Source organism: Dermacentor variabilis, chromosome 4 (genome assembly GCF_050947875.1).
Source record: "Dermacentor variabilis isolate Ectoservices chromosome 4, ASM5094787v1, whole genome shotgun sequence".
Lineage (NCBI taxonomy): Eukaryota > Metazoa > Arthropoda > Arachnida > Ixodida > Ixodidae > Dermacentor > Dermacentor variabilis.
In genome coordinates this window covers 3,843,777-3,866,425 of record NC_134571.1, presented here as the reverse complement: position 1 = coordinate 3,866,425, position 22,649 = coordinate 3,843,777, and the positions used below count along the sequence as shown (strand labels likewise).

At 46.6% G+C, this 22,649-nt stretch overlaps 1 protein-coding gene and 1 non-coding gene across 3 annotated transcripts; both read right to left on the bottom strand.

The window, feature by feature from the left end:
• Positions 1–592: 592 nt before the first annotated feature.
• Positions 593–21,176, bottom strand: LOC142578585 (uncharacterized). Of its 2 annotated transcripts, XR_012827262.1 has the most exons (3): positions 20,872–21,176; positions 1,514–2,671; positions 593–893 (listed from the first exon to the last, which is right to left on the bottom strand). XR_012827262.1 is itself a non-coding variant. In XM_075687975.1 (2 exons), the coding sequence occupies exon 2, from the start codon at positions 2,498–2,500 to the stop codon at positions 1,673–1,675; it is 828 nt and encodes a 275-aa protein (XP_075544090.1). In that variant the 5' UTR covers positions 2,501–2,671; positions 20,872–21,176; the 3' UTR covers positions 1,071–1,672. The 2 variants fall into 2 exon arrangements, 1 of the variants encoding a protein (XP_075544090.1); XM_075687975.1 differs by lacking the exon at positions 593–893 and having other exon boundaries at positions 1,071–2,671.
• Positions 21,177–22,195: 1,019 nt separating this feature from the next.
• TRNAT-CGU (transfer RNA threonine (anticodon CGU)) lies at positions 22,196–22,267 on the bottom strand. The gene has a single exon. It is a non-coding gene; the product is annotated as a tRNA-Thr (tRNA).
• Positions 22,268–22,649: the final 382 nt, after the last annotated feature.

Sequence of the window (22,649 nt, the reverse complement as noted above, 5' to 3'; positions counted from 1 at the left end):
GTATAATAGCTGTGTCTTACGAGTACTCACGTACGGGGCAGAAACCTGGAGGCTTACGAAAAGGGTTCTACTTAAATCGAGGACGACACAACGAGCTATGGAAAGAAGAACGATGGGTGTGACGTTAAGGGATAAGAAAAGAGCAGATTGGGTGAGGCAACAAACGCGGGTAAACGACATCTTAGTTGAAATCAAGAAAAAGAAATGGGCATGGGCAAGGCACGTAACGAGGAGTGAAGATAACCGATGGTCATTAAGGGTTACGGACTCGTTTGCAAGAGAAGGGAAGCGTAGCAGGGTGCGGCAGAAAGTTAGGTGGGCGGATGAGATTGAGAAGTTTGCAGGGACAACATGGCCAGTATCGGAGAGGCCTTTGCCCTGTAGTGGGCGTAGCCAAGCTTATGATGATGATGATCATAATATATGATGACAGGGATTCAAACAAATCAGTCAAAAGTATGCGCTACGTGCGCCTTGTGCTTTCTTTTGTCTTTGTCCCTTAGGCGCATTCACACGCCTGCAATGAGAAATGAACTCAACCAACTATTTGTGTTGTCGAAATATCCTGCATGCGCTGTCCAAGAAACACATGAAAGCACTTTGCGCGTCGTACGCGCAAACCAGCCAGCCTTCAATGCCTCACTCAAGACACGTCGATGTGCAGCGACATTGTCTTCCATCACAAGCAAACTTTCTTCACTGTGGCGAAGCAGCAGCGCTACCGCGAATACCAGCAATTGTTCAGGAAAACAGGGAATCTTTAGCATTCCGGCTTATTTGATTCTGTGGATGGCAGTCTGTGGTTCTTCGCACGCACACTGAGAGACAGTGACGCGGCTCTACGCTAGGAGGAGTGGCGCTGCAGTCTCGTGGCAAACTTGAAATTTGGAGCCCTGTAACAAATTTATCAAAACCTGAGAGTGCGAGCCGCGTAAGGTCTACCAACAACAAGCCTTTTGACCACACGAGTCGGTGTCGAGAGTGACGTCAATGAGTTCTTTCTTCTAAGAGTGCAACACAACTGGAAAAGCAGCATTTTCTTCCATCTAATAGTGCAACCTGACAAAATCTGATAATCCACGTGATATCTTTATTATTAGTGGCTGAGCATTAGGAGCACAATAATAATAAAACGTTGTGCCGCCATCGGACTAGTAGTGGTATATCCCGGTAGAGCTTCAAATCGTGTCCTACTTTTACCTCAACTTCTCGCTTACTAAAGCTCTTTTTCGATAGATCTCTTAATAGTTATCAAATACTAATCTCTTAATTTAGCTTGACTTAATCTTTGCCTTTGAGCCCCTATAAATTCTGATAGTTGCCGTTTAGACTGAGCTGCACTCTGCAAATATGAAAAATAATTCAGCTCTCCAATTGGCTAAAGTAAATCCATTGGACAGTACAACTGGTTCATACAAATTGCATTTGATATTTGTGTTTTACTTGAATGGCGTTACTAAAAAAACGCATATGTGTTTTTAGTGGAATTGCTTTCTAACTTCGTGATACTTACGTGTTGACGCTATCGTGTGAGTTACTATATATTGAATCTTGTGCTAATTTGGCTTGCGTAGATCCCATTTAATTAAACAGTGCCAACACCGGTGTCCATGATCATTTCTGCAATAATAGACTGAGCACAAATTTCTCCTGCACAGACGGCACGCCAAGTTTAGCCACAGTTGCCATTCAAAATCCTCATCTTCTCCGATATGATCTCAGAGTGCTTCTCGAGCCAGTCGCGGCTCAGGCAGTGCGCGTCTAGCTTCAGCTCTGAAGCTACGCCTCCCTTGGACCCGGCGACGCCCTCGACCCGTACGCCATAAGCTGACACTTCGACCACGTTCTCGCAGTACTTGTCGCACACAAACACACGACCCTCTGCCTTCAGGGTGTCGCAGTCCAGGCACGCCCTGCGGCCGGCACGCCGCTCTTCATGCATCTTCTTGGAGAGCAGCCTGCGTTGCCTGCGCACGGTGTAGGAAAAGTCCTCGCGTATCCCGATGCCCGTTCCTTTAAGCCGGCCGCTTGCTCTGAGCAGTTCCCATTTCTTGGCCTCTCCAGTAAGCTTTACCAGAATAGGCCTGGGGCACGAAGCAGATTTGAGTCTATACGCGCTCACGATTTGGTCCAGGGCGAGAGAGAAGTTGAGGTGCTCGTTAACGAGCTTAAGCACAAGCTCACCGCACCACTCCGCATCCACTTCGGTCTCCGGCAGTCCGAAGACGACCACGTTGCATTTTCGCTGGCGCTCGTCGACCTTGTCGATGTCTATTTGGGCGTTGTTGATCTGCTTGGTGAGGTTGGAATGTTTGTGGCGCAACTCGCGCAGCCGCTGCTCGGTCGCTTCCATGTCGCGAAGCAGATAGCGCATCTCGTTGCAGGCTCGGTCCAGGGTGTCCAAGCGGTACACTGACTGTAGGTACAGGGCCTCGCATTCGTCGGCGCTCAGCTCGAGGTGCGGTGTCACGAAGGACTCGTCGAAACAGGCCGAAGCCATGGCGTCTTTGGCTGTCAGCTCTCTCAGAACTTCGCACAAATCACTGGACGTAGACTGATGTCGGCATCGTGCTTCTTTCGAAGCAACTGAATGCCGAGAGCTTGAAAATGACAAGTGTCGTTACTCCTGCTTGTCGGATGAAAAATACGCAGTCGCTAGCATGTTGGCACCCTGCAAAAATTAAAGAAATCAACCATTAGTTGCTAAAACACAAGCACGGAAACGAAGGCTAACATTCAAGTTCACTTCAAATAAACTTGTTCGATATCATAGAAAGCAGAGTCACTCCTCAATTCATGTTCATGGAACGCATTACTCCAAAATTACTTTTAATAGTCCAAGCTTTGACAATTTCCGACAAAACAATGAGCTTCTTATCGGTTCGGTAGAGTTTGGCCCATTCAAAGCTTGAAGGAAGTTAGGTATAGGTCCTGTTGTGGCTGTTCTATTTAAGTTTGTAAGGGCTTTTGGAAAAGCGAAGTCCACAATACTAAAAGAAAAGGCATATTCAAATCATTGTCCTATGGGCGGTACAATGTATTTGCTTACTTTCGCATTCCTATTTTGTACAATGACTGGGAAACTGCCATGCCCAAAGAAATCGGTGCAACCTATCTCACCATGGCAGATGCCGGTAATGCGTTTAGCATTGAATCGATGCAGCGACACAACTTATTGCCACCGTCGAAACAAGTTATCTCTAAGGCGTAAACTGTTAGGGATTCCCCTTTGGCGCTTCTCTAAGAAGATTCGACGTCATCTAGCGCCGCAGCCGCGAAGCCTGCGCGTGGCTTCCCAAATGTGTGACGCCGTGCCAACGCCGAGAAACGCGTCATGTAACAAGCATGCTCCTCTCTCGCGCTAGGTGATTTAATGGCATCCCCTTTGAAACGGGGCGGCGACAAATAGTCACTTTGCGGACTTGATTTACTCAGGTATGCTACACATGCTTTGTGTATAGCATTTTTGTATACATCTACTTATTCTTTTTTTCTTCAAAATCTGCCTGGTACCACTAGCTACGACTGTAAGGGATCCGGTCATATCTGCATTTTTCTTTCCATCAATACCCTAAGCGTATCTTGCTTATCTCGACTGCTCACCGACTGACGTCCACTTTAAGCCCAAGGGTTTTGAGAAGGTGCACGTAACCTATGGTTCTCACTGGGTGAATCCCTTCCCATTCCAATAGGATTTCCTCAGTAGTCTCCAGATTTTCGCTGCAGCATGCACATGCCTCACTTAGTTCCTAACATTTCCTTCACTATGTTTTTCTTCCGAAGCAACAGGCTTGAGCCTCAAATAGCTAGGCGCTGCCCTTGGTGTTATAGTACAAATTTTCCTTCTAACTTATTAATTGTTCTTGTAAATCTCCACAGTCCTTTTTCCTTCCATTCTTCGCATACAATTAACTGTCTGTTGTTCCTCCCGCTTCTTTCTGCTGATGACTCCTGCTTGTCTATTTACAGCTTCAATTACTGTGTGCTTGGTTGCCAGCTTTCTCGACCTCTTCCGCCATTCCGTGTCCACGCGTTTTTAAGTAAAGCAGGGTGTGAGTCCGGGCTAGTTGCTATTCCATGCTGAAGTGACTAGCACATGAGTGGACACGGGGCACAAAAGGGCGACAAGGAAAAGCGCAAGTTCCAACTGGTGTTTATTGCAAAAAAAGGTTATGAATATGTACTCGCGCGCACTTCATCGCAATCAGTTGCACACGTGCAAGAGAACATGGTTATCACAAGCAGACAAGAGCGTACTATGGCGGGGACAGTGCTTAAGGTGGCCTCCCAAGTAAAGACACTCCTGTACTTTAGCTACCTTTTCCTTGCATCCATGTCCATGAGTCTTTCTTCAAAACAAATTTTGCTCTGTGCATCTTTGGCTGAAAATAGGCCTAACCCATGTCACCGTGCATTTCCTCAGCTGTGGTTTTACCGTGGGCTCCCAAAGCCAATCGGCTTGCCGTTCTTTCTTTAAGTTCGAACCCTGACATAATATCAGACTTTAAGCATAGGATGACATTTGTGAACGTTAGTGTCAGCACCATTAGTTCCTTCCAGATTCAACCCACCACTTCATACTTATTGTGGCCACACAGTGCTCCATTCCATTATTGCAGCATTCCGCTTCTCCTTTGTTTTCATATTCTCTAGGCTGGTGCTTGAGTCAGCCTTTCCTTAGGTTATATAAAGATACGCCGGGGTATTTACATTCCTTGACTATGGGCTTGACTTCCTGTTGAATCGGCACCACGTATTATAATTATTCCTCTCTTCATTAAATATCATAATTCCTCATATCTCTGTGTCAAACTTGAGGCCTAGATTTGTCGATACGTTGCCGCATATATTCGCAAGTATCTGCAAATCTTTTTTGTTGTTCGCTAATATCCCTATGTCGTCCGCATGCATCAGCCCAGGTAGCTTATGTTGCACAATTTGTCCATTACGCATGTAAGATAAATGAAACCCTAATTCACTGTACTCCAGTCGATGTCTCAGTGCCCTTAACATAAAGCGTGAATAACAATGGAGAAAGAGGACATCCTCACTTCAGTCCTTGGTGAATTCCCACCGTTTCATTACCTTTTGGGCCTTCCCATATAACTTACACTCGGTTGTCTCTGTATATCTCCCCAGCGGCTCCACGATATCGTCATCTATGACTCCGTGTTTAAGGATATCCCATAAGAATTCCCTGTCTACACTGTCGTAGGCTCCTTTATATCTAGAAATGTTATCTATAAATGTTTGTACTGAGCTACTGAAATCTCGATGCGCTGACTTAGTACAAACTAATCCTCAAAGACGCTGCCTGGTCCGAACCCATTTTGCACTTTTCCTAGTGCATTATTTTACTCCACCCACTTCAATAATTCAAGATTTATGGCTTCCATTGCCATTCTATATATCACCTACGTTACTGTAACTGCCCTGTACGAGCTCGTCTTCTCCTTATCACCTTTGCCTTTGTAGATGAGGTTCATCTTGCTTTCATGCCATCCAATCGGAATTTTCTTAGTTCTGCCCACTTGCCTAAAGCATTAGTCAGCAGTCCCTTGCGCTTTGGACCGAGTTTTTTGATTAGCTATTTTGGGGTTTCATGAGATGCCGCAGCCGTGTTATAAAGGAAATTTTCTCCTCGTTTTATTTTCCAGTAACAGCTTCCTATACAAAATTTTGATCTCTCAGGCTTCTCTAGTGTGGCTGGATCTACTTGAGTCGGGACTACGCGTTCCTTTGTACCGAAGTTATTCCTAGTAACGTCTGTGATGTAACGCTGCGCATTCTCTCCTTCGTAGACGTTACCGTCTTCATCCCTTATAGCAGTTGGTGAATTTCAGTTCTGGGTTACGAGTGCTTAGAAGATTTTTGGGGCGTCTTGGCCTTTTTTGCGAATGTTATGCACGCAATGGAAGGGGGGGGGGGGTTCACTCGCGCTTTTTTTTCTTGCGCGAGCTCATTTTTCTCGGTATTTCTTCCATCTCACAAGGAGCACTGATTCTTCGTGCAATTCCTACTTTATGGCTCCTCGATGATTGCTAGACGCCTGTTTACGCTCATCTGTAGCTTGTTTTATTTCCTTCTTCCACCACTTACATAGTTTATTCTTTCCAATCCAGCAGTTTTCTTTTTTCTTTTTGTCTTATCTCCTTCGGCATAACGTCGACCAGTTCCTTATATTCCCAGACTATTGCAGGAAACGCCTCAATTTTCTTCTCTGGTTTATGCAATCTATGTTATTTGCTTTACATAATTTTTTTAAAAATTCCGATGCTACTGGTTCGTGTTTTGCGTTAGTATCGCTATCAAAATTTAATGTTAAGCGTGAGCGATTGCTACCGAGGCAATTTTTTCCATGCTGGTATATTATCATATGGTACATTTCGTAGACCATTCCTGAGACTAAGGCGCAGTCTCCACATGACCGCCTCTTTCCACGTTGCCACGTTAGCTGTCCATGACATATATTATCCCTGTTAACGGCCATCAGATTCTGTTCATCACATAGATCCAGTACTAGAGGACCGTTGTAATCAGTATATCCGTCTAAATCGCCGTTGTATGAGTTCCTATCTCGCACTAATAGCATCTGGCCCGACTTTCTGAACTCATCATTATCGCTTCTCATGCAAGCACTAAATTCCTTATTTTTATATCTGCTATCGCTTCCTGTCCATAGGGAAGCTACTCCCAGCCACGTCTTTTTGCCTTGGGTACAGACGAACATCATGCCACGGCGGCTCCAAGGCTGCGGCAACACCTCTTAGACAGCTTTTCAGGCCTGCGCCTAAAATTCTGCCGTCAGCACCCGCCGTCCGAAAGCGCTGCTCCAGCAGCAACGATAGTAGTCTTCTCGGCTTCAACGCAACCTGACGGGGTCACTTGTGCTCGTGGCTGCCGCTGAAAACATGGTGTCTTCCTTGTGTGTTGTGCTGAGTCGGCTGAGTCTGCTGCGTGATATATTTTCACTTCACTTGACGGTTAGGGTTCGTTGCAGCCGCTGAAGACATGCTGTCTTCGTCGCGAGTTTGCTGCGTCTGTGCTGCGTCTGCAGCGTCGGCCGCGGATATTTGTTTGCATCCCGCGGCACGCACGAACTCGAATATTGGAGAGAGTTCTGATTGGTGTAGCAAAAGTCTGTTGCCAGACCTTTGGGTCACTGTTGCCAGACTTCCTGCCAAATTTGACGTGAAAAACACTGTCAAAAATCTCAGCGAATGCAACAACGTCATTTCCGAGGCTCACAGAGTTACCAGACCGGAAGCATAACACACACACGCAGCCTCCCAGCTCTCGATTGTACCGTATGGTTGATGCGTGAGCCCAGCGCTTTGAAATCGACGTTTAGTTGCGGGTCCTGTTCAACGACGGTGCTAAACGCTTTCTTTTGGCGTGGCTGTTGTGTCTGTAACGAACAGGTCGCTGGATCTGAAAATGGCACGTACCGCAATACACTCGGGGCAACTTTCCTTCGCGCGGCGCGTGGCTGCAAAGGGAAGAAGCGGTTGCTTTGCCTAGATTCTAATAAGGAATCTCCCAGTGCTTTCGGTTCGCGCATCACAAGCTTTTCTGAAGCGCGTCGCACAACTCTAGGATAGCTTTGCTGCTGACGCGCGCTATGCCTGGTACGTACGATATGAAGCCTCCACTCGATCAGCTTTCTGTGCTCTCTGGTGAGGGCGAAGCTCAGAACGAGGCGGCAGCCTGACGACAACGGTGGCCGTCAACGTAACAGAATAATTGGGCGTGCAAGGGCACACCTAAAGCCGAAAGTATATTCAGAGCAAATACAGTATGCTGCTGTCGAAAAAAAAAGTGATGAGTAACGAGCAGTGTTGTTGAGCGAGGCTGTAGGCCGATAATGTCCCCATAGACAGGACCACGCTCCAATCCCGGTGCTCAGCGGAAAGGTACATTGACAGCATGTAAGCTAGCGTGTAATTGATACTTCATTAAGGCCGTTGCGTGTTTGTGTTTTGTCTAGCAGGAGCGAGTAGTGTAATAGATGACACTGGAGAGAAGGTGGTGAGAAAAGTCCGCGAAAAGTACTTGAGGATAGCCATATTGAACGTCGATGCCGGTTAAGAAAGCCTGCGACTTCAGTTGCTCAGGTTGCCAGAAAGGCTTGAGTAATAGTATACCGCTGGGCATATTTGGTAAGCACAGCGATAGATGCCCACTTTGCGGAAGTAAACAGAGGAAAGGGACCTAGTGAGTTGGCCGGCCTTTTCGAGCTCTGGCATAGTTTGAAAAATGAAAGTGGCGAAATATGACGGGTAAAATAGTATATGCCAAGCGAAATGAATCAGCGTATTCATACTTGCGACACACGCCATGGTGGCCTGCCACCAGGACATCTTGAGTTGCGGCAATGTCTGTTTTCATTGGGTGCTTGAGAATCAAAACGAGCTCATTAGAGACGTCCGAGGGACATTTCTACGGTACAAGAGCACATCGCCCCCCCCCAAAAAAACACAAAACACGAAAATAACCTTGCCAATAGGGGCATCATAAGATCGAGGACTACGGCGCTTGATGATCTTGTTCAGGATGACGTCAGCGTTTCATTCAGCGTTTATTTCTGAGCAAATGAGTTGAAGTTACATTTATTTGCATCACAATGGCGGGCGTAATCAGGGAAACATTGACAGCACTTCATTAGAGGGTGCCTGACTACTCTGTGGAGATTACGTACGACAATGACAACAAAGAACACAGAAAGATTCGTTTACATCAATTCGCACATAAGTGAGATCCGCATAATTTTTTAGAATACCAATTTATATGCTTAATAATGGCGCTCATTCATGCAATATTTGCATTCACAGTTAGCAAAAGCGGCTGTCGTCTCCACGGTAGAATTGATTTAAACGGCTTTAATGCCATGGACATTATATCGTTGCCAACTTCCGTGGGATTGTAGTCGCCAAAATGGCATACAAGGGACAGGGAAACCCTGAGGTTCATGAAGGGCAAGAAGGCTTGCACAAGACCTCAGAGAAATAAAATGACTTTTTGAGCAGCGTTGCCAGGGGGCCATGCAATGGTTTTAACGTCTATTAAAAATCCTCCAAAATATGAACAGAGGCCGACAAAAATGCGGGCATTTTGGGAAAGGTGAAACCGCTGGAAATCTCGGGATAGCATTAGCCTAAATATAAAAGGTGGCCTAAAAATAAGGAACCATTACGTTGACAGGGTGGCCAAATTTTGCAAATATAAATGGGCTGTTGAAGCATTTCAGATGAAACCCGATGGTGCAAAATCAAGAGAGAATGGCGGCATGTGTTGAATAGAGCTCAAGTAGGTCTCGTGGCCGACGCCAACGCCCGACAGGCGACTGCACGCATAAACGAGATGCCTGGGGCGCTACGCAGGATGCGCCGAGTTTCTCGTTCACCCGAGTTTTACCCGACTTTGCTCGACGGCAGTCAGTGAACGGAGACAGCGCGGAACGCGCAAAAGCTACAGGCAAAAAAAAAATATGTAGACAGAAAGCCGTGTATGACAACATGAGCCCACCCTGCAGGGCACGATGCTTCCACATTTCAAGCGCAGAAGGCTGCACAACGAAACGCGCCAGCGCCGCGTATTGTTATCAACGGATTATCGCAACTTAACAATACCGTGACTGTCCCGCTGTCTGTCTGCACACTTGCCGTGAGCCGCTTGCCCCGCCTTTCCCGGGCGCGTCAAGGGCGTGCCTCCTTTTTCAGGCACTATCTTTCTATCCTCCATCGAATGCGAACAGGGTACATGCAGCTCATTCTTGCACCTATACTTGCACTCAAACGAATACGTTAAAATACAACAAATAAAATAACGAACATTTTTATTTCTTTAAGTATGTGTTTTTCGTTTTGAATGCTAGAACTTTCTGATGACAAACGGAGATCGAGCAAATTATTAAATTTTGCACTTGTTGCCGTGAGTGGCGACAGTGAGGCGAAAGCTTAGAAGCGGACACATTGAAGAGGGTCGCACGCACGAGGGAGTTCATTGGATGAGAAGTCGCCTAGGGAGGCTGCAATGCTATTCTCAATAAAGTCAGTCATGACCACGGTCATGACTCCATTGGTCATGACCAATCTTTCTCTATTAGGGGAATAGAAACGCAGCGCCGCGGTACGGCTGCTCATCGCAGGCGCTTTACTAGGCCATTAAGGCCCCGGCTTTACCAACTAAAAATGGCACATTAGTCATAGATACGGGAGCAACGGCTGTCGCTGCAAAATGGCGGTACGTTATTTTAGGGTCCGTAGTGACGCAGTTCAGTAAAAATGTACCAGTTTATGTTCGTGCGCGAAGCCTCTGCGATACATTGCGAAAAAGTGCGTGCATCCAAGCGACACAATTCATCGCTTGTCATCGCTTGCATAGTGACGGTGCCTCTGAGCGAATGTACGCAGAATTTGAGTGTGTTGTGCAGTCCAAGGTGCTCGCGGATTACCTCTGCTGGAGTCAGCAGCGATCGCAGATGGATATCGTAACGACACCGCAGCAATCGCATTTTGGCAGGTGATGGCTCTTGTGTGCAGTTATGAAATGAGACTTCGAAAGGAGAAAGGTGCTGGAACTGTTGAGTGCGCAGTGCTTGTGATGAAGAAATGCCATTGCACTGGGTCTAGAAGAGCGAGCGATTCTCGGACGCTGATCATGTTTACGACGCTATGGCTCCGATGCATCACCGATGACAGAGCAGCCATGTCAAACGACTGCTGCGATACGCACTCGTCAGCATCGTCGTCCCCCTCGGCGCATCGACGCCTTGCAAGCAGCTACAGTGACGCGCCGATAATTATTTACCGTGTGCTACGTCGCCACAATGCAGGTAATAAAACTCTGTTGTGGGGCCATCTCAGCCCGAGAAGATGTATGCTTAAGCCAGCGACAGTCAACGCTTTCTTTTTGATAGTGGTGCTCAGTACATCACCGATGACAGCGCGTTGTGCGTGTTTTATGTCGACGGTCAAGATTCTTGATGCCTCTCAGCTCTACACCGCGTCGCTGTTGCCGAAAGATAAGTTGGGCGTGGCCCAACCGTGGTGGGTGAGCGCACAAGAGTTACATGCCTCGCGCGGGGCGTGACCTCTGGTTTTGATTGTCAGGCGAACTCGTGCTAACTGTGCTAACCTCGTACATCGCGAAACCCGCTCCGAGTTCAACTCGGGAACATGGCGGCGGCAGCAGCAGCCGGTGTCATTGCATCCAGCGGCAGCAAGCGGCAGTATGACCGTCTGGACCCGTTCACCTACATGACCGACATGTAGTTTCAGCGTCATTTTCTCCTGTCGAAGACATCAGTGCGCTGGCTGTGTGACGAGCTAGGCGAAGACTCTCGTCTGCGGAGACAGCGTGGCGAGCTTCATTCGCTCACCGTCGTTGAGCAAGTCCTCCGCGCCCTCCGTTTCGACGGGACTGGGAGTTTTCAGGGAAGCGTCGGCGCCGAGCGTTACATTGGACATCAGGAAACTACTGTTAGCCGCTTTTTCAGAGATGTGTCTGACGCGTTTATCGATGCGGCAGTGCGTAAGTGGTGGCTAGCTTTCCCGATTTCTGTGGCTGAGCGGGCATACATAAAACAATGCTCCCTACTTCGCGGGAATATTACGAACGTAGTCGGGTGTGTCGACAGAACGTACGTGGGAATTAAGGCGCCTGCAATGTCAGCGTTACTGTAATTAGCATTGAAGCAATGTCTAGACACGCCATATTGCCAAATTTGTCACGTCTGTGTAGCCGACTTATATTTTGTGCTACCGACATCTCACATGCAGCTGCCTATGATACTGACTTTTTCGCTGGTTGCTGACTTGTTGCCGATTGTTCTACTTGTCTGTCAGGGTGCCTTCCAAATGGCTTACTTTCTTGGGAAAGAGGTTAATTTAGTATAAATAGGTAAATCGATATCAATAATTGTGTGAAGTAACCTATGCATGCTAATCTGATAAAGAACTTGGGGTTCTTCATTGGTGAAGTTACTTAGTATGCATAATGCTGAATTTCGGTCATGCGTCATCTATCGGCTGCACTATGAAACGGCGTTGCACAATTTGTTGCAGCGCGAGATGTGGATGTTGCGCCAAGCCGGTTGTGCCTATGCATTTGTAGCGAAACGAAAATGCATTGAGGATCTCAGTGTGCTGGCTTGCATGAAGAAAATACTTCAGATTGTTAGCTCTGTTCACTGTTGATGCATGTGCCAGAGGTTCAGTGTCTCTTTCTTTTGGGAGGGGGGCAGCGTTATTCACGATGGACAAATCATATATTTTCGTCTCATAATGGGGCTCTAATTCTTCAGCCGTAGAACAATGCAGATCCAATGCTCTGCAGAACTCGGTGTGCGTGAAGATGTCATGAACCCCCAAGGCAAAATTACATATCGGGAGAAATGTGGTGCAGCGAGACCAAAAGCGATAAGTATGCACACCGTAGAGTGCAGGCGTCATGAGGAGACCGAGAAATGATACGCAAATGTATCGGAAGTCAGCGAAGCCAACGAGCCGTCTAAAGATTGCCGCAGGAAAAACACTAACGAAGTTGAGATATCATGTGAGCCCGGAGTTCTACAAACTCATGGGGAGCTAGGCGACACTCCATTCTCACACGAGGAAGGGAAAGACAGGAAATGTTTTCTGGAGCACGTTGGTGTGGTCGGGAACTTGTGCAATGTGGCTGCTTTATTGAAAGATAAGCTAGACTATAGTCTACCATAAGAACTTTTTTCCTCTAAAACGTGTGCATTCAATGCAACCGATTTGATTTACTTTTAAAAATGTCTCCATGTCCCGAAGCTACGCGTTCATTAATACCTATGCACGACTCTCTCCTTGCCAAATCTCAACTGACAAATTTCGGGAAACATCTGCAACATGCTCGTGAAGAGTCTCGTAACGATACATTGTTAGCAGTGTTACGACTCTGAATGAAGCTCTGCTGTTCCTACGTGTATCGCGAAACCAAACCAAAAATGAAAAAAACTATAGTCATTTTCAATATAATTATCTAAATATTCATCCGCCCATTATCACAACGAGAGCTGTGCCGAAAATTTACTAGGTATAAGATATATTTTGGAGAAGTGTGCCCGTTGTGTAGAACAAGAAAGGAAAGTGTTTTTTACTGGTGTGCTAAATACGTTGATCTGCTGTTCTTCGTAATGTTCTTATTAATCAGAAATATTTGATGAAATGTTTCTGAAATATTTATTTTGATGAAAATTGCTTTACCAGAGTTGTGTTGCGTACAGCAAATGAACATGCCTTTGTAGCAACTCTTCTTCCTGAGAAATTGTAGGAAGCTGTCTTATAGTTGATCGTAGCACAGAATGCGCCAATTTGCGCTGAATAATGAGATACTCAGTTCTACGGTATTGTGTTGTGTATTCAATGTCTTGCTGTGCGATAGGTTGCTAATAAAATAAGTGAATACCATATTCCTATACTTTCTCATGTTTTGCCGAAACAAAATAGCCGCACGCCATGGCGTGCTGCTTCGCACATCTCGAGGAGAAATGGTTCTCACACAAATGCGCTGCAATCATGCGAGTACAAGAGGATTAGAAGCCGTAATTTGAGAAAATAAATACAGGCGGCATTGGTTTCCGTTCACGCCTAGACAGAAAGACGTGTCCTTGTCAAGCGCACAGCAGACGTCAAGCGGGGTGGCCTTTGCCCCTCGCGCATCAACAAAAGCGTTGACATGGAGACACGCTTGATTTTTTTTGTCTCATGAGTTTGGTCTACAATGCACCAGGGGGGAAATTAGCGCTCGTGGCGCTAATTGCCGTTCACCTGGGGGAGCTGACCTACGTCAGCTGTCTGCGGTGAGGGAGGATCGTTCATTTATTACTCATATAACATCCGATTCTTTCCCATCCTTCGGCGTAGCCGTTCTGCGGGCCACAAATTCATCGTCCGCTGTCATAAGCCGAAACACCGCAAAACTGTCACTCACCTACAAGGCGTCTATCGTACATTCTGAAGCATAGGGGTTTCGGCCTGTGATGGCAATTTGGCATGACTCCACCACAAATGGAAAAAATGGTCGTCCTTCGTCCCTGGTGCACAGCGTTGTATGCGCGCTTGTTTCGCGCTTGTCTTCGAGTGCCGCCTGGCCACGACAACCGCCGGCAGAGCATGCTCTCTTCAACACGGCGGAACGAAGCACGGAGGCTAACGCAAACCTACACATACGAAGGCTTTGCCACGGTACGAGGTCTACGTAGCAACGCACACGAGCCCACACTACCAAACGAAAACTGCCATTGTTCCCCGACAACATGGCCGCTACAGCGGAAAATACCACGTGACTTCCTCCACACTTTTCTCTTAGCGCGCACAGTGGGCAGGACGTCTCCTCAGTATGTTCTTCCATCCACAATCAAGGGATAGACAATAAACATCTTTATTATGTGAATGTAGCTTTAGAGAGGCGTCCTCACTTACATGAACCCCACTGCGCGTTCTATCGCCACGGTGGCGTATGGCGTTCTGCCTTGCGCTGATCGCGTGAGAGTGTTGATGGAGCGCACTGTGACTGCATTAGCGTTCCTGCTCAGCTGGTCTGGTCTGCGTATTTTCTGTCTGAGCAGTCCAGTGCTGCCGTTATTCAATACCATTTCGTCGGTGCTGACTGACACTCGTGATGCTCTCGTGATGTCGACGTGTGGGTCACTACCGGCGGCCCCAGGCGCTGTTTCTTCTGTCCCGCAGTAGTTGCCTTGCATACCACGCCAATATCCGCGTGCAGTTGGAACACCGTCCGAGGAGTTCGAGCGAACCTTGCTACCACTGCCAATGCCGGCATTCATGGGGCGTTCAGCTTGCTTGTTCCTCATTTGTGGCTCTTACCCGAACGCGGGGCTGGCCAATAAGCCGGCTGTTAAAGGGAAGGGGGGAAAAGGACAACCCAAGTGAAGAAGTAGATCAGGGTTAGCTGCAAGGTTTATGACAATTAGGAAGTACATTTGCCCGGGAGATACAGAATAAAATAATTGTAATGATGTATAAATAGCAAGCTTTTGTAATGTCGTATGAAAATAATTTCTGACACAGAGTAAGCAATTTAATGAGCTATCCAATTATTGATTTTGAGAATTAACATGGCAGCCTTCTTGTGTTACACAGATAGTCGCAAATCGCCATGCAGGTGTTCCTGTACTCAATGAAGAAGCCCCGAAGAAGGGGATATTTTGAGTAGTTAAAGAAATGCCCAATTTTCGGAATTAAAATTTTAGCGCTTCAAGTTTTTATAATAATGCATTACCAACTAGCCCACCATCCTTTTGCAATGTATTACAGAGCGTATGTGGTGTGTGCTTTAGCGCTCTAAATTTTTTATAAAATGCGAATGTCTTCCTCTCAATAGATCATTAAACTCAAAATATAGCAATTTCAATGTTTATATTAGGCAAGGGCTTGTCTGGGCTAATGATCTTGCGTAATATACCATTTAATGGATCCATCTCAGCCTGCGCAAACAAAACCTGATGTCTATGTAAGCGGCAGAATTCTCATCGAAAAATGCCCTCATTTCATCAATAAATACAAATTATGGTCGTCACAAAGAAGATGCCTAAATGTTTAAATATGTTTTTACTGTTATAATGCGTAATCTGCAGGGACGTTTAACAGTAATACTTTTTTATATAAAACATTTTTTGCAACAAGTTTCGGTAAACCAAGACAGTTCTGCAGAGGCTCCGGCACTAGAAGAACCAAGGGATTGCATGGCGGCCCAGCAGAGAATAAATAGTACGCTCCCCAATTCCAATATCGGTCGAACGCACACGCGCTAAATCATCATTAAGTTTTCCTGCGTAGCCGATCTCGACCAAGCTTGCTAATGATGCCGACAGCGTGTGTTGCCCTAGATATAGCACCATCAATGGGAATGTGCTAGCTCAGTTTTGCGTCGTATATTACACCTAGATATTTGATGCGGTCAACATTCGAAATTATTTCCTGACGGTTTTAGAGAGAGAGATTAACCGGTACATTCAATGGCAATACAATCAAACAAGATTTGTAAACATTAGGCGGCATTCTAATTTGCGAAAACGCAGCTTCAAGTGTTCCTATATGCGACTGCAGTGTTCTTTGTAATGAGTGAATATCACTCACAGACGCAAAGGATGCTATGGCGTCTGCATAGACACATTCTTCTATAGCCTTTCACAATGGAATTGAGCTTAACGAAAGGTGAACCAAAGCAGAAGAAAGGACAGGTCCCTGGGGAACTGCTCTTGATTGATTATATTTTGGGTGTCAGTAACCCACGTTGGGACTAATGAAATTTCCTATCATTAAAAATGCATTTATCTACTTTATATTATACCGACAAAAACTCACGTTATTTCAAACATTAAGGAATTATGACATGTTTTACGTTGTCGTATGCTTTAGCTAAGTCAAGGGTCACTAAATCTACAAACTGCCACATCGAGCAAGCTTAGTGTGTCCTTCTAAATCGGTATGTCCACACCATATCGAGCATCCAGGTCTAAATCCAATGTAATATGTGCCTAATTATGTGTCATTCGTTAAAAATTCATCATACGAATGTGCAATACCCGTTCTATTGATTTTATAACATTCGAACTGAGTGCGATTAGTCTATAGCATTCCGCTCCTCTTTAAAATAGGGCAATTATTTGTCCAAGTTTCCAGTCAGGAACAATCCATGCATTAACGAGGGAGTAATCAAGAGGCCGAACGATGTCTCGAACACGGCTGACGCAATCTCATCCAGGCCTGGAGCGGTGCGGGTTCAGTCCTTGCCGTCCCCGTCCCGACGAAGTTCAGTTGTTCGGTGCCCTGTTCTTTTCACCCGATTATTCTGGCTAATGTCAGTGCAAAAGGATCATTTCATACCAAATAGAGCAGCCATTAACGCGACACACTTCAATACGTGTTTATAAAGTTGTGGCTCAATACTAGGCTTAAATGAAGGTGAACCGACCAACTAATTCTGGGGAGAAAATGCTCGTTTGCCTCAGCATTAACATACATTTCACAATAATACGTGATACATGGTGAATAGAAAAATATTTATGAAACGCCTAATTTTATTACTGCAAAAACATTTTGTGGGTAATTTAGAGAAATTACGCTATGATCTGGGATGGCTAAATTAGCTATAATTTAATTTTTCTGTATTTATTCTTGAATCTAGAAGCACAGCACAGTGATGGTAACGAGTTTGTAGAGCTTTTACGTTTTTTAACTGTCGCTATGTTATATGACATTGGCAGTGTAAGGATAAAAAAATGCTAGCGCTCCCTCAATCGAGAGTAGATTAAGCAGGAAATGGTTGTAGCCAAAGCAAATTGATTGGAGATGATACTAGCCACAATCTTAAAATGGGTATAGTGCATGCTCGCAACGGCATACCCGACCACACCACACGGGTCCATGTGGACGCAACTGTTTCCTGTCACGGACAAGTGGCAAGAAACAACTGCGCCCACACGACGTCTTTCGCTGCCTATGGTGCCGCCGCCTTCAGCCGCTTCCAGCAGTGCAGCTCGCTCAGCGTGCGTCCAAGCGGTCGGCTGCGGCCTTAAGTAGGCGGCCGCGGTCCATGGCGGTGTTGCCACTTTCGTGAACGGCCACATAATCCTGGCGTTGTCGACACAGTCCTTCTCTGACGTATAACTCGCTATAGGATCGGTTTCCGAAAAACGCTTCCTGCTTTCCTTTCATTGGCTGCATTGCTCGGCATTTTTGACGGCGACTTCATTGAGATGAAGAAGGATACAGAAGCGCATGCGCCCACGATACGACACAGGCGTGAACGCTTGCTGAGCCGAAACGTAGGTGTTTTGAATTGAACCTCGCAAGTTTTGTCTCTGCCAAACAGCAATCCGCGGAGCGCCGGACGCTGCTGGCTTGGTCACGCAGCGAGGCGCCATCTCTCGAGGCGGCGCGAAACCCGCGCCACGGAAATAACGGGCGTTGAAATGGCGTTCAAGAAAGCACAGACAACCTTGTCTCAGTGCCAAAAGGCGACGACGTGTGCGGTGCCCTGTGCCTGCCTTTTGAACGTCGCTATTGCAAACAACAAATTAAACCTCAGCGCACTAAAAGGTACAGCTTGAGTGATATTCTGAACACACATTAGGAAGAAATCGGAATCAATATTTTTGTAACTTGTTTGGGCACTAACTACAGCACGTAATGCAGTCCTGTACAAAGGGTTGGGGGCCAGAGACCGCCTTTTCATATGTTTTGATTGGTTTGCCGGATGGTCACGTGTTGTTCTCGCAAAGACGCCCGGATTTTCCCGTTTCGTCCTCGCTCCGTTCTGTTCTTGAGTGCGCGAATAACGGCTCTGGATTTTATCTCGAGGTCTCTTGAAGGTCACCGAGAACGGGAGCTAAAAGCATTTCGTACTTAAAATTGGCGGCGCATCCACCTTGCAGAAATGATTGGTGACTTTAATGCATTTAGCATCTATCGTATGGTTCGTGGGTAATACTTGATTATATGTTTTATGTAATGATTATTATGAAAGGCGGCACATACCTATTGAGGCACCCCCAGTGACCCCAGTTGTCATTGAATATGTTTATTGAAGTATGGCACATGTCCAGTGGCCAATACCCTGTGGCCCAAGATAGCGTCAAAGTATGGTAGATTAATCAGCGGCAAATGCCTAGAATTACATACCCAGTTACCCAAGATGGCGTGAAAGAGGTTCATTGCAGAGTGCCTCAAACACAGTAGCACATACGCAGGGATCCAAGTTAACGTCACAGAAACTAATTCACGAGCACCACATACCTAGTGTAACATACCCAGTGACCCACGCTTTACCAATGGCTGGTTTTGAACGCCGTTTTCCCAGCGCAGCTGCCTGGAAGTCTACCCACTAGACCATGAACAACGTAGTTGGCGAGAAAATGGTTAGGCGCAGACATAGATACATTGAGGCAAAGAGACATACCACAAGCTCAGGTAAGTTCCTAAAAAAGGTAAATATAAATGTTATCTGAATCAAAATTGTTCGTGATACAAAAAGACCATTGGATGAGAAACACTGGCACGAAATTGACAAAATGGCACTTTAGCAGAATGTTTTGCCATAAATGCAACATTGTCACATTCCATATAAATATTGTGGGGATGCGCGACTCTCGCGCGTCCCCTGATACGTTTTTCCCGCATAGCGCGTCTCCTGTAATCCGGCTTCGCCGCGTGGCCTGGCGCCCGCTGCGGTCGGAGTGGTTGAGGGCAGTACGAGAGATGGCGCGAGTGTTGCGCTGCTAACGCCACCGACAGGCGGGGTTACTCGGGCGCCGAAAGACAAGGCGCTCTCTCTTGGGTTCGGGACAGCAAGCAGTCCGGACGTGCCGTGCCGCGCGTGTGCCGATCCATGCTTCTGCGAGACCGTCTCGCGTGGCCGCCTTCGAACGCGCCACCGTTCGCGTGACCGTACGCGCGAACGACCAGGCGTTGGGATCCAGCATGGGGCGAACATATTCACTCGCTATCCGGTCGCGGTGAGTCGGACTTCTAGATTTGTCGCGCGCCCATCGGCATGTTTTGTGGATAGCAACTCGGCTAGCAGGCATTGATGTATGAAAGGTGCAATAAATTCCCTTGTGATTGTCAGCACTACTCTGTTGTCGTTCCTTTGTCCCAAGAGCATGGGTGAGAGAACCCCACAATATATAAGCGACAGTTCATTAGACAGCTGGACACATAACTTATTTGAAGGAGTACTTGAAAAAAAATTTTCAAAGAAGGGTCACTGCTCAAACCACTGTTTTTAATCCGCAGTGTATGTTTACAGCAATGCGCGCCTAGGCCTGGAGAGCCATTTGTGATCTGGTAGCGTTTTTCGTACACGTGCGCTAAAAACGCAACGCATTTGTTCCTACTGCGTTTTCCAACGAAGTGCACATCTAGAAAATAAATTTGTGCTGCACGAAGCGTCAAGAGACTGGATGCAGACTGGACCTTTTTCCTTCAGGATGTCAATTTTTAGCTCTCGCATTACAATAAGCTGCCCTTTTAGTTAGCTCCGATGGTAGAGCAACCGCTCTAAAAAGCGTTGGTCCTGGCTTTGATCCGCGGAGCAGGACGATTTTTTTTTCAGTTGCGAAACTTTGTTTCTGAGAAACCCATACGAGCTTATTTTGTAGCTCCATGCTCATGCGGGTGAATGGCATTCTTCTCTTTCAAGGGAAACGAATTTGTATAAGTTCTCACACCATTCGAAATTATACAATGGGCGTCTGTTTGCTGGCTTATGACATCGCTTGAACTGAGGCGCTCCTGCGTTTTCGAGGCTGGCTGTTCACAGTGACGGCAGCAATGACTGCCAGGTGACTGGCGCATTCCGAGAGGTGTTCGTAAGGGTAATGGCATCTACAGAGTACCGACCTGGCATGTGACAATGCTGGAATAAGGAGGATAGTAGCCTTGCAGGCGCCAGCCCTTCATGAGACTGACCGCCGCCGTTAGTCAAAACACCGTTAGAAAAAATTATCTTCGCGTTTGAGGCGTTTTACGTTAGGACCCGTGCACAAGCGCAGAGCAGCTCAACACGCCAGTTGCTTGTGGTCTGCGCGCAAAACGCCAGCAGCGGAACGGCCATAGCCGAGCCACTCAAGCAGGCGCGTCAGCAGCTCGCTTCGCTTCGCCCTTTTTCCAACTGAAAGCAACTACGCGTTTCTCGAGACGCCCTCCTCCTCGTCGCTTTCAATAGTGGGACAGCACGACGCCTGCGCCGACGGCGTGAATGCACCTCAGGCGTTGGTCTAATTTCTCTCGCAATAAATCACGAAAATTGTCTGTCTATAGAAAGAAAAGCACACAAGTTCCGCCACAACATGTGAAGAGATAAGAAGTCGACACTTACCTAAATATTCACCAAGTTCATTTGCAATATTCAAATAGAAAATATTCCGCAGTGGTCGGAAGAACAGGAGCTCGGCCAAGATTTGTCGTGGAATTAGACACCGCCGACGTGCAACACTTCACTGCCTCGGCGGCGGCAGTATCAGCACTGAATTCGCGACCCAAGCAGTGCGGTGGCTTCGATGCGACGTCCACTGAAAGCAGTGGGTCGTTGGAGAACGTTCGAGGTGCTGTTTATGCAAAGGGGACGACGGCGGCAAGCAAGGCATTGCAGCGGCAGCCCGCAATAGGTGCGGGGGCCTATGTTTAGCGGCTTTCTAGTCCGCGTGGGCTGCAGCCGCGGCGGCGCAAAAAATAGTTCCCGGACCCCTCGCCGCGCGACTGCTTCGCGGAGGCGAGTCGTTACCTCAACGACGCCTGTCCGCCGAAACACCACAGATTCTCACTTTATGCGGCAGTGAAGACCGGCGTAGTACTGCGTCGTCGATATTACAACATTTACCGAACGCTTCGAACAATATAAAGCTACTACAATACAAATAATGTCAGATACAAGTTAGAGTATAGGCATTGCCCCTCGGGAATCCACCAGTATTTACCGTCACAGACATTCTTGAATCCATACGAAATCGTGCCACTAGATTCATTTATGCTTCGTATTCATACAAATAGCGTTTCATCCGTGAAAAGCAAGTATAACTTATCACTCCTAATTTAATTAGTGATAATGACTTATCAGTCCTAAATTCAGTTTGTCGATCCTAAACTACATGTTGTCATTGATGTCGATGTTTCCTTTAACACGTTGTGCCTACCCACTGATGCGGATTGGCCAAGCTTTTCAATGGCAACATACACTCTGATGTTGCCAATACCAGAATTATTTCCCGCTAACTTCATGGTCTGTATAACCAATATATAAATAACTATAGTTTTGATAGTGATAAATTATTAAATGCGCTTATGCCAATTTTTTTATGAAGCCGCTAGAGTTAAAAGAACAATGCAAACCAAATTTTAGCAAACAGGCTAATAATGAGGGAAAAGGCGTTTAATATGTCAGCGTCCCTGCGGCAACGATATACGCATGCACAATATGCCACTTCTTTCGCCCCTGAACAAGGGAGTTCGCACCAAAAAATGAAATATTAAGTCCTGAAAGAACCAGAAGAAAGGGGTTAACCGAGGGGCCCTATTTTATTAATCATATGATAAGCCAACAAACAAAGACACCAAGGACAACACAGGGGAAATTACTTGTACATACTAATTGAAATAAACACGTTATCGATTAATGGAAGTGAAAGTGGAAGAGAAAAACAACTTGCCGCAAGTGGAGAACGATCCCACGTCTTCGCATTACGCGTGCGATGCTCTACCAATTGAGCTACCGCGGCGCCGTCTTCCCTTCCACTTTCTGGGGGATTTATGTGTTACTACTAGAACTAACCGTGGGAGTGTGAGCCAGCGCCACAACTCACATACCTTGGCGGAGGATGATCCTTTATGCCGCAGGCGTCACCTTTTGGGTGAAGGCAGCAGGTCAATAACCCCGCATGTGCTACATGAAGACGTCCATGTCGCCGGATTCGAGACCACCGTTATGTAACGAACCAGAATAAAGGGATTACCTGGGGGCCCGAGTTTTATTAACAAAAAAAAATGCACCAAGGATAACATAGAGGAAATTACTTGTCCTTACGAATTGAAATATAAAAATTATCAAATAATATAAGTGAAAGTGGATAAACAAACAACTTGCCGCAGGTGGGGAACGAT

Bases quoted from the DNA above. Each gene is read 5' to 3' on its own strand.
- LOC142578585 (XM_075687975.1), bottom strand. From the start codon at position 2,500: ATGGCTTCGGCCTGTTTCGACGAGTCCTTCGTGACACCGCACCTCGAG.